This window comes from Phacochoerus africanus, chromosome X (assembly GCF_016906955.1).
Source record: "Phacochoerus africanus isolate WHEZ1 chromosome X, ROS_Pafr_v1, whole genome shotgun sequence".
Taxonomy (NCBI): domain Eukaryota; kingdom Metazoa; phylum Chordata; class Mammalia; order Artiodactyla; family Suidae; genus Phacochoerus; species Phacochoerus africanus.
Genome location: NC_062560.1, coordinates 4,750,948 through 4,766,213, shown reverse-complemented (window position 1 = coordinate 4,766,213; position 15,266 = coordinate 4,750,948). Strand labels below are relative to the sequence as shown.

The 15,266-nt window shown below is 44.1% G+C and overlaps 1 protein-coding gene across 2 annotated transcripts in view; it reads left to right on the top strand.

Moving 5' to 3' along the window:
* Positions 1-8,758, top strand: part of NLGN4X (neuroligin 4 X-linked) — a 309,371-nt gene extending 300,613 nt beyond the window's left edge. For both annotated transcript variants that reach the window (XM_047765438.1, XM_047765437.1), the window contains one exon: positions 7,504-8,758. In XM_047765438.1, coding sequence (XP_047621394.1) covers positions 7,504-8,353 — 850 coding nt within the window. In that variant the 3' untranslated portion in view covers positions 8,354-8,758. The remainder of the gene's footprint in view (positions 1-7,503) is intronic.
* Positions 8,759-15,266: the final 6,508 nt, after the last annotated feature.

Genomic DNA, 15,266 nt, shown 5'->3' with positions numbered 1-15,266 from the left:
CTGGAACCTTGTATCTTAAATTCCCGGGGCTGCTGCATCCAAGCGCCCATGACCATGTGGCTTAGAATAGCTCGTGGGCTTTGTGTCACCCTTCAGGAGGCTGCAAGTACCCCTGTGAAGGTGAGGGCAGCACCCAGCTCCCCCTCGAGCCTGTTAGGAGGGTGTTTCCATGTAGATTCCTAGCTTCTGGGGGTTTGTTGGTGATGCCTGGTATTTCCCGACTTGCAGCTGCCTCTTGCCCAGTTTTGCATCTGTCACCCCATAGCCTTCTTCCCACACATCTGTCTTTATATGGCCATCTTCTTAGAAGACACTGGTCATTGCTTTTGGGGTCATCCTGCTCCAGTAGGACCTCATCTTAACCTGACTGATGACCTTGGCAAGGACCCTGGTTCCAAGAAAATCCCATGGGGAAGCCCTGGAGTTTAGGACCATCAGCATATCTGAATTTGAAAGGAAAACCTTTGCACATGTAACCTTTTAAAGGCAGGACCAGGAGTTTCTGTAGTGGTGCCGTGGAAACGAATCTGACTAGTCTTCATGAGGATGCAGATTTGATCCCTGGCCTTGCTCAGTGGATTGCAGATCTGGCGTTGCCCTGAGCTGTGGTATAGGTTGCAGACACGGCTCGAATCTGGTGTTGCCATCGCTGTGGTGTAGGCTGGCAGCTGTAGCTCTGATTGGAGCCCTAGCCTGGGAACTTCCAGATGCAGCCCTGAAAAGCCAAAAAAAAAAAAAAGGCCAGACCAATGCCCAATGGCGTCCCAGAACTCTGATAGGTCATGCCTGCCCTTGTGAAGTTTTGCATTTTCTCGAAGCAAAAAAGACCCACAGGAGCAGCTGCCCCACTGTGGCCATGCCCACCATGGCCATGCCCGTTCACTACCTCCCCCTCCTAACCTGTCATCATTTCATAATGTCTAAACCCAGCATCACTGCTTTCGTTACAGCCACCTGCCTTCTTTTTCCCTTAAATGTGCTTTAGAAATGAACTTTATGGGATTTTCTTCCCATAAAGGATCATCCATCATTGGTTTAACTGAACTATTAAAGAAAATGACAAAATCCAAATAAAGCCATTAAATTCTCGTTAGCAGTTCTCGCCTGCCCAAGGCTCTGAGATGGGTTCTCTCTTGTTCTTCTAAAAAAGAAAGCAAAGGATAAAGGAAATTAATTAATGTCATGAGATGGTGAAGAAAGGCTACCAACAAATGAATACACTTACCAGGACCTGTCAGTGCCTAAGTGAGGGTTGAAAATGTTGAGTGTTTTTTTTTTTAATTTTCTTTTTCACATGGAGTGCTTTTTTTTGGGGGGGGGGGAATGAGGGATGCACCTGCAGATTATAGAAGTTCCCAGGCGAGGGGCTGAATTGGAGCTAGAACTGCCAGTCTATGCCACAGCCACGGCAAACGGGATCCAATCCGCGTCTGTGACTGACCCCACAGCTCATGGCAACACTGGATCCTTAACCCCCTGAGCGAGGTCACAGATCGACCCCGTATCCTCATGGATACTAGTTGGATTTGCTTCTGCTGCACCACAGTGGGGACTCCCAAGTGTGGGGTGCCTTTTAAGGCTGTACCTCTAGTTGCTAAAATCATTTTCCCTAGTGTGTGTGGTTCACGTCCCTCAATTGGGGAACATATTTGCAGAGACATAAAATAGCTTAGGTGTAATCACTGGCCCATTCTATCCATGTGGCCATTAGTGGTATATGTTGAGCATACTTTATAAAGACGCTCCAGTAGCTGGTGCAGCTGGGGAAGGCACAGAGGCTCAGCTTGGACAATAGCTGTCTTCTGTCTTCTCACTGCAGTCCACAACATCAGGTAGGGCTCTCACGGAGGTGACAGCAAATTGCTGGGGGAGGGCCTTGCTTGGCAGGCTGAAGCATCTGGTCCTTGTCCAGGCAGGAGCTATTTTGGATTCTGCAGTCTATGTGAAGTTCAGCTCAAATCACCCTTGGGGATGTTAATGCTGGGAATTTTGAAAGATCATTGAAACAAGTCAAATCATCCTCCAAGGACATTCCTCAGAATTGCCACTCCCCTAGGAAGCAACGTGCAGCTTCTAACATACATTAGAAATTTCCAAGCCATCTGCCTTCAGTGAAGAATGGGCTTGGGACAGCAGGGGGTGGGTGGTTGAGCTGATGGGCAAAGTCTAGCGATTTAGGCATTTGCCAATAGAGGGCATGACTTGGGAGGTGGTTGCTAGGTACTTCATTTCAATTGGGTAGTGGTATTACCAGCCCCGCATGGAGGAAGTTCTTTGTCCCTCGGGAACTAGAAATTGGTCCAGCCGAGGAGTGTGAGGCAGTATGGAGCCAGTAGGGGAGCAGCATGGGAGAAACCAGTTTTTGATGTCCCTGTGAGGTGACATGCCTGACTGTGTTGTCCAGAACTCATACTCAGGCAGGGACCCACAGAATAGCATAGAATACACTTGCCTACCATCGCCCACCCCTATGTAAGCACTAGAGACACGGGAGCTTGGTTCTAAGAACATGCAGTCCTATGACTCTAACAGCACATGGCTGAGAACAAAAGGATCCCGTGGCATCGGAACATGCTTCGCCGTGATCCCCGGGTGGAGTGTCACATCTGCGACACCGCGTCACAGCACCCCAGTGTTCCTAATTGTTCATGCGTGTGAACTCTGAGATTTCTTGTTACACGACCAGCTCGAACAGTGCTGCCCTTAGGTCTAGGCTTACATGTATGTTGACCATTTTGTTTGGTTTGCTTGTGTTTTATTCCGTATGTTGACTGTTTTATTATGTTGAATTTTTTTTTTATTAAGCACAGAAAAATAATGTTGGGATGATGACTGTGGCAAGCCTAAAGGGAAGGAAGGGAGTGGAGGAGGGAAAGGAGGACGGGGGGAGGAGAACAGAGGAGGAGGATGCTTTTGAAGGTCTGTCCAGAGATCCAGGTGAGAAGACTCATCCAAAACGGTGCTAGAAAAGAACAGTGAAGCTGAACCATCAAGGACCAGAGTCGAAAGAGGCTACTCGGAGAGTGTTGATCAATGTGAAGTAATGCCAAGGAAACATGAAAGTAAATTCCAGGGTTTATGAATAATCACACAGATCTGAACTCTTTGTCACATCCAGTCTCTTTGGGGATAAACACGTAAGGCGTTGGTCCTGACAGGTCAATGGAAATCATGCTCGTGCATCAAGGACCAATGCAGTTTGGGTTCTCTGTGGGGAGAGGTGGATAAAATGAGCAGGACGAGGGTCTCTACAAAAGATATGGCCATGAACAATACTTTAAGCATTATACGTGGAAGACCTTAGATGCCCCTGGAGTTCAGAGGTGGGAAGGCAGTTGGCCAAGAAGCCCATGTATGTTAGGTAAGAACAGCAACACCTGTTTCAATGTACTGAAATATACTGGAGTAGGTCAAGTGCACAGAAGGACTTGTACTTTTCATTGGCTTTCAGATGCCACCTCTGCTTTTGATGTGGCCGGTATCCTATGGTTCATTTACCTTCCGTGTTTGCTGAATCTTGGCAAAAGTCAACAAACAGTCGGGGAGGGTGGCTTGGAAAGAGTTGCGGCATAAGACTGGTTTTCGAAGTGACCTTTCTTGCCCCAAAGTGTTTTAACCTCAGTGAATGAACGGCTGTAGAGTTAGGGCTGAGTGCATAATTCGGGGGGCAGGGGTGAGTTTTTCTTCTAAGAGCATGCACGCCATTGTTTGACGGGGTGAGGAAAATCTTTACCATCCAAAGGAGCATATCTGAGGGGTCCCTGCTAATTTTAAGGACATCGAGGTACCTATCTCTCACACGTAAAATGCCCTGCGAGACCTTGGATATCCGTTTAACCATCCACGGCCAAGATCATATTCAAAGTGACATACAACAGGTTTTGAAAACATATGTGTTAGATGTTGGGGAGAATGGCTGAAGATATGTCTTGAGACTTGCCTAGGAAAGAGGATGTGCCTGTTTGGTTCTCCTTAATGATCATCATTTTCAATTTTATTCATGGGAATTAAAACACACCGTACGCCCAAAGGAATGTCTACAAAACAAGGCACCGCGTTCCTTCTTAGCGATCTTCCTGGCTTTTGAGTGTTTGACAAGAGAAAATGATGAGCGTTCATAAGCTCTGTGAGTTTATCTTGGTTTAAGGCTACTGACTGTGCGTCTCTAAGAACTCTAATAGATAGATTGTATCAGGCGAAAGCTTACTTATCTGGATTTTCAAAATCCCCCTGCTCTATTCTTGGAGAACAAAATAAATGTGTTTCCTTACCTTTTCAAATGTGCACTGAATTCTGTAGAAAATAGCCTCATATCCAACATGAACAGACACTCTTTCCTAGGTGCTCTCTCTTTAAATCAAAGGTCAATACATCTAAAAGACTCAATTCAGTGAAATCAGATCAATGCAAACATAGCAGGAATCCTCCCTACCTTTTGTGGCTTTTAGAACAATAAAAATCGATGGCAGGCTTCTCCATGGTAGATTCTAATTAAATGGGAATTTCCAACAATTTATTTCAGGAGACTCAAACAAAGAAAACGTGGGGTGTTGTGCTGAATCCAACATTTTCCCAAAACATGTAAGAATGGAAAAATAAATTCAACACAGATTATTTTAAAGTACATGAATGTTTATAAGTGAACACATAGATAAGAAAGCTCAGGAGTTCCCTGGTGGCTCAGTGGGTTAAGGTTCTGAAGTTGTCACAGCTGTGGCACAGGTTCAATCCCTGGTCCAGGAACTTCTGTATCCGTGGGCACAGCCAAAAAAAGAAAGAAAAATCTCATAGTATTAGGCCTATAATTTTTTAAAATATTTTTTCATCTCACTAATAAAAGCACAGCAGTTAGTGTGTACTCTGGTGATGAAACTTCTTTGATATACCATGTCTATTGTCAAATCTGTATATCATGCATCTATCCATCTCTATATATGTGTGCAGTATATACTGTAGTATGCAGTATATACTGTAATATACAGTATACTTTTATACAATGTATACTATTCACAGTGTATAGCATACTTTTATATAGCATGTATTACAGAATAGAGTGTACCGTATATACTCTTATACACCCTAGATATACACAGTATAGTATACCATATATACCATAGTATACAGGATATTGTTATGCAGCCTTGACTCTATACAATATATAGTGTACCTTATATACTGTAGTATACAGGTTACTGTTATACACCCTAGATATACACAGTATAGTATACCATATATACCATAGTATACAGTATATTATTATGCAGCCTAGATTCTATACAGTATATAGTGTACCATATATACTATAGTATATGGGATACTGTTATACACCCTAGATATACACAGTATAGCGTACCATATATACCAGCCTAGATTCTATACAGTATATAGTGTACCATATATACTATAGTATATGGGATACTGTTATACACCCTAGATATACACAGTATAGCGTACCATATATACCAGCCTAGATTCTATACAGTATATAGTGTACCATATATACTGTAGTATACAGGATACTGTTATACACCCTAGATATACACAGTATAGTGTATCATATATACTGTAGTATACAGGATATTGTTATGCCGCCTAGACTCTATGTAGTCTATAGTGTACCATATATATTGCAGTATATAGTATATTGTTATACAGCATATACTATATATAGTGGTATACATTATATTTTTATGCAGCATATACTATATAAAATACATACAATATAGTATATACTGTGACTATATACAGTATATTATCTATAATTCTCTCTCCGAAGGAATTTTTAGGTATATTCTAATTTATGCATTACAGAAAGGGATACTGTTTATTGAGCACTTACTACAGGCCAAGAATATTGTACTTATTATTTAACCTTCCTTACTGACTCCCACACTTTGTAGATGAGAAGGATAAAGCTAAGAGAGGTCGAAGTATTTGCTCAAGATTTTGCGGTTGTAAAGAGGGGGAGATGCAGAGCTGAATCTATGGACATGATTTGACAGTCTCCAGCTGAGGGCTAAAGCCCTTCCTTTGGCAAATATTGCACCTGTTGGTCAAGTGCATGGTTTGCACCCTGGAAGATAGACATTAAAGCACCCAGATCAGTGGGTCTGAGCAAGCAGGGTCTGCCCATCATGCCCACGTGTTCAGTACTGTCCAGCAGGTGACATTTTATCATGCACAGTCTCTTTTCCAAAACAAGTACACATTAAGGTGAAATCTGTTTTACAGCTGACTTTTCCAAGCATAAAAAAAAAAAAAAAAAAAGAAGAAGAAGAAGAAATGGGGCTATGGTATCTTTGGTGAGTGGTTGGTTATCTTAAAAGAGTTGGTTGCAAAGAGTTTCCGGCATCCTGTTTTGCAGAGAATCTTTTGATTTCAATGAGTCTCCTTCTCCCTTGTGCCTATTTGTGTAAATCATAGGTGACTTAGGTTTGTAGTTGCCATACACCCTTGAAATCCATAAAAGCCCTCAATGTCTTGTTTCACGTTGTACTTCTCCTGAAAACCCTTAACCTCAGTGTTAAGTAAAAGCACTGTCTTAGCAAACTTCTTTGATGAATGGACTATTGTTTGAGGTTTATGTGATTCGATCTTCAAAAGGATTTCAAGTATAATACACAGTCCATTTTCTAATGGAGGACCATCAATGCATAGTTCTCTTTATTCATGTTTTGCGGTGACAAAGGCCCATTTCGATTTGATTTTTAACGTGTATTTTCATTGTTTTAACCGCAAAACCTCTTCCTTTAAGAGGCAGTTCTTGAGCAAGAAAGAGAACGCACGTGTTTTTGAACAGTAGCCTCTCCATCAGGATTTCTCACTTTCAACACTCTTGAGAAGGTGTGCTCAACTACTCTTTATGAAAAAAAGCTTGCATAATTTAATAAAAGAAATGAAGGTTCCCTCCCCCCCCAAAAAAAACCCAAGCAAACAAACAAAAAAACCTACTCTTGACATTCGCAACCAGATATTTCTTTGCTGGAGTGGACATTGGGGGAAGGGTGCTGCCTCGTGGGAGGAATATTTAACAGTCACCCTGGCCTCTACCCATTCAGACACCCATCCTTCATTTGTAATGACCAAAAACGTCTCCAGCCATTGCCAGGTGCCACCTTGGAGGCCCATCACCCGCGGTTGAGATTTAGGATGGAAATTAAACTTGACATCCTGCACATGTTTCGAGACACAGTTTTTTTTCCTCTTACGATGGACGCTAATTGGATGCATTAAAAAAAATATAGCAAGGTGGTGAAAAATGCTTTACTGTTGCCATCAGGAATTATTACTATTTTTTTTTAATGAAGGTAAGAGGGGATTTTAATGACAAAACGGGAGCCCCCATTTGGATGCAACCGTCATGCATGTGTCGGGTCTGCAGTCCTTTGTATCCCTAAACGCTTGAGAGGAACTGATTGCCTTTTCGTTTGATGTGACGAAAGTCTGCTTGTGACGTGTGGAAGGGTGTGACCTCTCTCTTCTTTCTCTCCGTTCTGTCCCCAGTGACCCCAACCAGCCTGTTCCTCAGGACACCAAGTTCATTCACACCAAACCCAACCGCTTTGAGGAGGTGGCCTGGTCCAAGTATAACCCCAAAGACCAGCTCTACCTACACATCGGCTTGAAGCCCAGAGTGCGGGACCACTACCGGGCCACCAAAGTGGCCTTCTGGCTGGAACTGGTGCCCCACCTGCACAACCTGAACGAGATCTTCCAGTATGTCTCCACCACCACCAAGGTCCCCCCTCCCGACATGACCTCCTTCCCTTACGGAACTCGGCGGTCCCCTGCCAAGATCTGGCCCACGACCAAGCGCCCGGCCATCACCCCCGCCAACAACCCCAAACACTCCAAGGACCCTCACAAGACGGGGCCCGAGGACACCACCGTCCTCATCGAAACCAAACGGGATTACTCCACGGAGCTGAGCGTCACCATCGCCGTGGGGGCCTCCCTGCTCTTCCTCAACATCTTGGCCTTCGCCGCGCTGTACTACAAGAAGGACAAGCGGCGCCACGAGACGCACCGGCGCCCCAGCCCCCAGAGGAATACCACCAACGACATCGCCCACATCCAGAACGAGGAGATCATGTCCCTGCAGATGAAACAGCTGGAGCACGACCACGAGTGCGAGTCCCTGCAGGCTCACGACACGCTGAGGCTGACCTGTCCCCCGGACTATACCCTCACGCTGCGCCGGTCCCCGGATGATATCCCGCTTATGACGCCAAACACAATCACCATGATTCCAAACACCCTCACGGGGATGCAGCCTCTGCACACCTTCAACACGTTCAGTGGGGGCCAGAACAGTAGCAATCTACCCCACGGACACTCGACCACGCGAGTATAGTTCTGCCGTCTTTCTGTCCCCTCCCTTGGCGCCTCCCCTCCGCCACATGCAAGAGAGAAAGGAAGAGAAAAGCGACATCTCCCCACAAGGAATGCGTTTCTTCCCACCGGCCTCGGACGGACACGCCGAAGGCCGGGGCGGCCCCCGTGTCCCGGCAGACTTTTCCCACGACCATGTCCCAGTGCGGCAAGATCAACTTCCGACCCTGCGAAATGTGAAATGTATCCATGTGCTGTTACAATACTGCTTGCAGAGCTCCATCCCCACCGCAAACGAGAGCGAGGCTGGAATGTGACCGTTTCAAGGACCTGGATGTCTCCATGTGGGACCGTGGAAGCGGACACTTCTGGAACTCAGCCAGGGACCCAATTTCTTTCTTTCTCTCTCTCTCTCTCTCTCTCTCTCTCTCTCTCTCTCTCTCTCCTCTCTCTCTCCCTCCCTCCCTCTCTCTCTCTCTCTCTCTTTCTTTCTTTCTTTCTTCCTTTCTTTCTTTCTTTTTTTTAAATTACAATTGAAAAAGAAATAAACGTTCTTTATGTGCCATAGGACGGATGACTCTGCTTAAGGGAGGGAAGAGTCTGTGGGCGTTGACCCAGCATATGGAGCTGGAATCCAGAGAGAAGGAAAAGTAGAATTTTATTATTAAAATAAAAGAACTGACTATGCAGTTACATACATAGAGTTCTGTGCAAAGAGATGTTTTGCCAGCCTGAACTGTATTTAAGGAACTTTGTAAAAATTAAAAAAAAAGAAATGTATATAGCTGTGCGTTTAAACACACACAGAGAAAACAAACAAAAACAAAACAAAAAAAAGCTTTTATTGGTGTTTTCAGTTTGAAAGAGCTTTTAGCAAGATTGTGCTTTTCCATTGTGTTCTGTATGTATATAAATTGATATATGCATTACTCCTATCACCTCTGTTTCCTCCAGGACCAAGGAGGATGTTCTTAATTCCTTGTGGCCAACAGACATGGGGTTTTCTAATGCGTTTCATTTGTAGGAAAATGCGGTTGTCACCCAGTGGACCCAGACTGTCTGTGCAACTGGTGGCTCTCCCTCCTTTTGTGGGCTGGACAAGTGCATGCAACAGCATTCTTAGGAAACTCTTGTCTTCAGGAACACTTTGCATTTGTTTGTGTGTTAAGGCTTCATGGAGTTGCAACCCCAGGATGGACCCCCCCGCATGGAGTCTGTGGAAAGTTTGTTGAATTAGAAACACACGCAGGCAGAGTGACGGCAGGGGGACAACCACAACATCCAAGCCCCTCATTCTGTAGTTCTGGCTCTTTGAATTGGGAAGAGTGGCTTCCTGACCCAGGGCTCTGCCAAAAAAAAAAAAAAAGGGAAAGAAAGCTGGTGTTTGGTGGGGCCGAGCTCTGTTGAGTCAATATGACGCTGTATTCCCCAGCAGCTGCACAAGGGTTTGGCTGATGCCATACCTGCTCATCAGGTTTAGTTCATCAGATTGAAAGAGGTCATGTGTCTTTCCCTTTCTGTGGATGCAGTAAGTCCCTTCTTTGTCCATCAGCAGGGTTTTTATTTTTGTTTTTACTCTTTATACCATCTGTGGGATAAAACAGATGCCTGTCTGAAAATTACCTTTTGTGGATGTGTACATCGGCCACGGGTCAATGAGTCTTACGGAAAGAAAAAGCAAACAAAAGGACAGAACAAAGTGTTCTCACATGGGTTTTCAGGGACGTTAGGTAGCCTCGCCGTCAAGATCAATGGAAGATAGTCGCCCATGATAAATTGGTGAGCTGGGGACATGAGCCTTGTCCCTCTGATGCTTTGTCATTGTTGCATCATCCTTTTCATTTACCTTTAGGGATATTTTGAAGGAGTCATAAAGTGGAAGGGCAAAAAAAAAAAAAAAAAGGAGTAGCCATGGTCACATTGTGTCTTGTCTTTCGAGAATTGTTGCAACACCCGGAAATAGTTGCCAAAGATGTTTGAAGAGACTGTCTCCGGGCTCGAGGGTGCTTATGGCAGAAACCCAGTATTGAATATCCTTGGAAAAGTGGACGTGTTCCACAAAGAGAGTCCACATTCCTTGTCCTTCTGTACAATCTTTGAGCCACTAAACCCCTCAACGCAAACTGTCCTGAAACCTATCAAAGTGTTTCAAAATGCCCACCCCCCCCAAAAAAAAATAAGAGAGTTCTTAGAAATGCATCCAGGTCACCCAGTCAATTTCATTGTTCATCTTAGTTTAAATCAGAGGGTGACTCTCTGTATATACACCTGGAGGTGATTAGAACCCCAGCATTGCACACAGCGAGGCACCCCTGCCATGGCGAGAGGTGTCGGGGCTGAGGTTGCTGTTCGTCATTGTTGAAAGCTACTGTCAGGCCATTTCTGCAAGCTCTGTATTACCCCCGCTGAGGTCCAGCCAGTAGGCTGTCCATGAAACTGCAAAAGAGGTGATACTTGGCGCTAATGTGGGTCCGATATGTTTGTAAAGTGACTTCCAGTATTTGTTTAGTATTTCCAATTGTCTTCTGCTAGCAATATGCACAGTACTGTATCAGGCTTGTGACATTTGGATAAGGAAAAAAAAAAAGAGTTCTTGTTAAGTGAATAACTTTAGCTTTTACAGAGGATTATGATCAAAAGCAATTTAATACACCTTAAATGATCTCTTATTTCTACATGGAAAGAAGTTATAGAATCTTCATAGTGTTCTATGAGAATAAAATATACTTGCTATCTATAAAAAAAGAGAAAAACATGAGAAAAAAAAAAACATAAGTTAAAAAAGAAAAAAAACTTTCCTAGGCTTTTATTGTTGACCTTCACTGGCACGCAGGGTTTAATGGTTTCTTGGATTATTATTTTGCGATTTTGTTTTTGATTTTGCCTTAAGTAATGATAGAAGATATATATGGCTGGACACATATGTATAAACTTTTCAGCAGCATTTTTAATAATAAAATATCACAGTATTTTCTAATGCTTTGTGCAAATAATTATGCGTCCGTTCTTTTTTTGTAGGTGGCGCGTTTGTGGTTCCTTCTTCCACTGTCTTGTTCATGTTCAAAGCTAAATGATATACCTGACAGAGGTGGTTAAGGGGACACGTCCGCTGGTCCCAGGTCCGTTTCTTGGAGTTTGTCCTATTGAATTGTTTTGGGGCTCCTTCTAAGGATATTCTTCTGGCCTGACATTGGAGGAAGGCATCTGGATGGTGAAACTCACAAGGCTGTTTCCGGAAATGGAAACGTGGGTTGATCGGCCAGGGCTCTTCCTTGGGTCGCTGGGTTTTGACAGGTGTTTGTTTTCATGGCTTCCGTGTTTTCCACCCCAGAGCCTGATTTGCATAAATCTTGGATGGCAAGAAATTTAGTTGAACAAAACCCAAGAGGCAGAAAATTACTCTCATATCCATGAGAGCTAAGTTGTCCAATCCTCATTTGCACCTGTCTGTTCCTGATCTTCCTGAACCTTCACAGGAGCCCTGAGGGGGCCAGGCACCTGTAAGGTTTCTGTACAGAAATCCAGCAAGTGGAGACTCAGGAACAGGAAGACAGGAGGCAGCAGAACTTAGATTCAAAGGAAGCTAGTGTGTGTGGAGCCCAAACTCTGCTCCCATCAGGGACGCAGCTAAAATGTCTCATTCAAGTTCATGGATGTTATGATAGTATGAGCTAATGGTCAGATAAAGGAAAACAGCAAACATGGGATGGTCTGTCACATTCAAACTCTATACATTTTTTACATGTGGGGCCCCAGTCATTTGCTGAATGTAAGGTACACAGGGTGTATATATTATATAGTACATATACATAATAATAAATACATTAATAACATAGTAACTATAATGATGGTGCAAGTGTAATTACCAACAAAGTATAATTATATTTTCATAATTATATAGACAACTTAAATATTTTATTATCTATGTGATATGAACCATTTATGTACAGTCACATATAAAATAATATATGTTATATATCATACCATATATGTCACGGGAAATGTCATCCATATTTTGTATAATTATAGGTGCAGGAGATGGTACCCAGACAGGGCCTGGAGATGATGGTACCTAGGTAGGGGTTGGAGGTAATGGTTACCAGTAGGGTTGGAGATGATGATATCCAGGCAGGGGTTAGAGCTGATGGTACCCAGGGAGGAGTCAGAGCTGATGGTACCCAGGGAGGAGTCAGAGCTGATGGTACCCAGGGAGGAGTCAGAGATGATGGTACCCAGGGAGGAGTCAGAGATGATGGTACCCAGGCAGGGGTTGGAGATGGTAACCATTGTGTTATTAGGAGTGTAGGCACAGCCTCTTTACCTCATCTATGAGGACTGCAGAACTTTCTGTAGGAAGCTCCCACAAACCACATCTCTTCAAGGATGTGGGCGTCCATGCCAGCAACCCAATGGTGGTGGATGCTTGGGAGGACAGAATTCCACACTCTTGAAGTGAGGTGATCCAGGAAGTTTGGGGAACCATGGCTCTTGGGTCCAGGTTGGGGGATAGTGTCATTGGGAAATGTGTGAGGAGTGAGGGGAATTGCACCCAACAGGTGACATGCTTCAAATCGCAAGGCATGCTGTGTGCACTTTACCCTAAATTCAAACAGCAGGCATTGAAAGACTGGACAGAAGTGGTGTGAGCATATTTGTCATTTTTATCCTTCTCAAACATTTCCATTCCAAGAATGTGCCAGACATCAGGCTACAGGGCAGATTCTGTTTTGGCAAGGATGGTATGGGCAGGAATCCCTATAGTTCCAGCAAGCCTGCAAAGTGATGCCTATCCTGCTGGTTCCCATTTATACCAAACTGAGGGAGCAAGATTCCCCCCAAAAGCAGTTGTGGGGATGGTGTGAATGGGGGGGGTGGGGTGGCGGGGACCTGGGTGCAGCGAAAGCATTTACGTAAAAGCTAGAGTAATCTGTTTGAGAAATTAACTATTATCATCCCTTCAGAGGTGATGGACCTAGTGATAAGAGTGAGAAAAAAAAATCAAAAATTAGATGACTAGATAGATAAGAAGGAAGGAAGGAGAGAGAGAGAGAGAAAGGAAAGAAGAAAAAGAAAGAATACATAGAGAAGTGATGGATAGATGTAGGTAGGGATAGATGAGAGATAAGATAGATGATTGAGATATATGATGGATAGATATGTGGGGAAAAAAAGGAAGGAAAAAAGCAAAGAAAGAAGGCATGTATAGATATACGATGATAGATATGATGGATGGATAGAGGTAGGTAGGTCGATATAAACAGATGATGGATGGATGAGATAGATGGTTGAGGGACATGATAGGTGGATAGATAGATATGTGGAAAGAACGAGGGAAAGGACGAAAAAAACACAGCAAGGGAGAGAATGGTTTCATAGCTGCATGTTCCAGAGCTCATACTGCACAACCATCCGAGGTGACCAAGCCCACGTTGGGGGAGCTGAGCAACTGACAGGCAACGGGGACGAGCCCGCTGGGTGAGGTCAGATGCAGTAGTTAAGGGTTGGGAGTTATCCTGGGTGGTTTTAGGAGGGCGAAACAGAGCAAGAATTTGTTCTAGATTGGTTGCGCTCAAGATAATTCACTGTCCGTAACTTGGAGCCGGAAAACGAGGGGAACAGAGCCAAGGCTAGCGTTGGCGTCTGTAAATAAACCACAGAATTAAAGGGTATATTGGGTCATTTTTTGTGCTTCCAGACTTGTCCTTGTTTTTTGTCTTATCTCAAGATGCTTGCAGGCAAATTCATCTCGTGTTATCTGGGTCATCATGTTTATTTTTACACAGTGGGGCCAACCCCACTTAGCCTTTAGCAGGCATGTTGCCAGCAGTCAGATGGCAGAGCGGGCTTTTTTCCTTTCTCAGAATTTCCTCCAGATGTACCCATCCCCTCCCCTTTTCTGGGCTGCCTGATTAGAAAAAAAAAAAAAATCTAGGTTCTGCTAAGGGAGTAGAAGTGATACTTTCTCTGCAGGTTTTTATCATTACGCTTAAAGAAATGGAGGAGTTTCCTGGTGGCCTGGTAGCTAAGGATCTGGCATTGTCACTGCTGTGGCTTGGATCACTGGTGCACATTCAGTCCCTGGCCTGGGAACTTCTGCGTGCCAGGGGGTGCATTTAAAAAGATTAAAATGAAAACGAATAAGTGGATAGAGAGAAAAAGGTCTTTTACACATTTCTTTTCCATAAAATGACTATCAGCCCAAATACCGAGAACCTATAGACAGCTGTATTTTCTCAAGAGCTTTAGGAAGAAGTGGGGGAGACTGCTTCCTGTTCCATATTTGGCTGGACCTCTTCAAGGGCCGTCTTCAGACTCGTTCCTAAGGCCATTAACTCCTAATAAGACTGGACTGGGAGCTGCTGCAAACAGAGAAAGGGCCAGGGGGTTCCACTGGGAGAAGCCTTGAAAGGGAAATGCTTTTCATCCCAAGGACCAATTCAGAGCTGTGGATGTAGAGGTCTCCACTGATGTAGGAGGGAGATGGGGAGAAGAATTTCTGCACCCCAAAATACAATCCTAAACAGTATCCCTTAGGAGTTCCCATTGGGGCTCAGTGGGTTAAGAACTCAATGCATTGTTCAAGAGGATGCAGTTTCGATCCCTGGCCTCACTCAGTGGGTTAAGGCTCCTGCATTGCCACAAGCTGTTGCATAGGTCGCAGATGCAGCTTGGGTCTGGTGTTGCTATGGCTGTGGTGTTGGCCTCAGCCGCAGCTCTGATTCGACCCCCTAGCCTGGGAATATCCATATGCCACAGGTGCAGCCATAAAAAGAAAAAAAAAAAAACTTTAATAAAAAATTAAAAGTATCCCATAAAAATGGGAACTCGGAGGGTACCTCATTTCAAATATTAGGAGCATTGCTATGTTTCAGAGGATAGATTTGTCAAGTCTTTTTAAAAAGTTTTTGTGTCAAATTCACATCATGGTTCAGCGG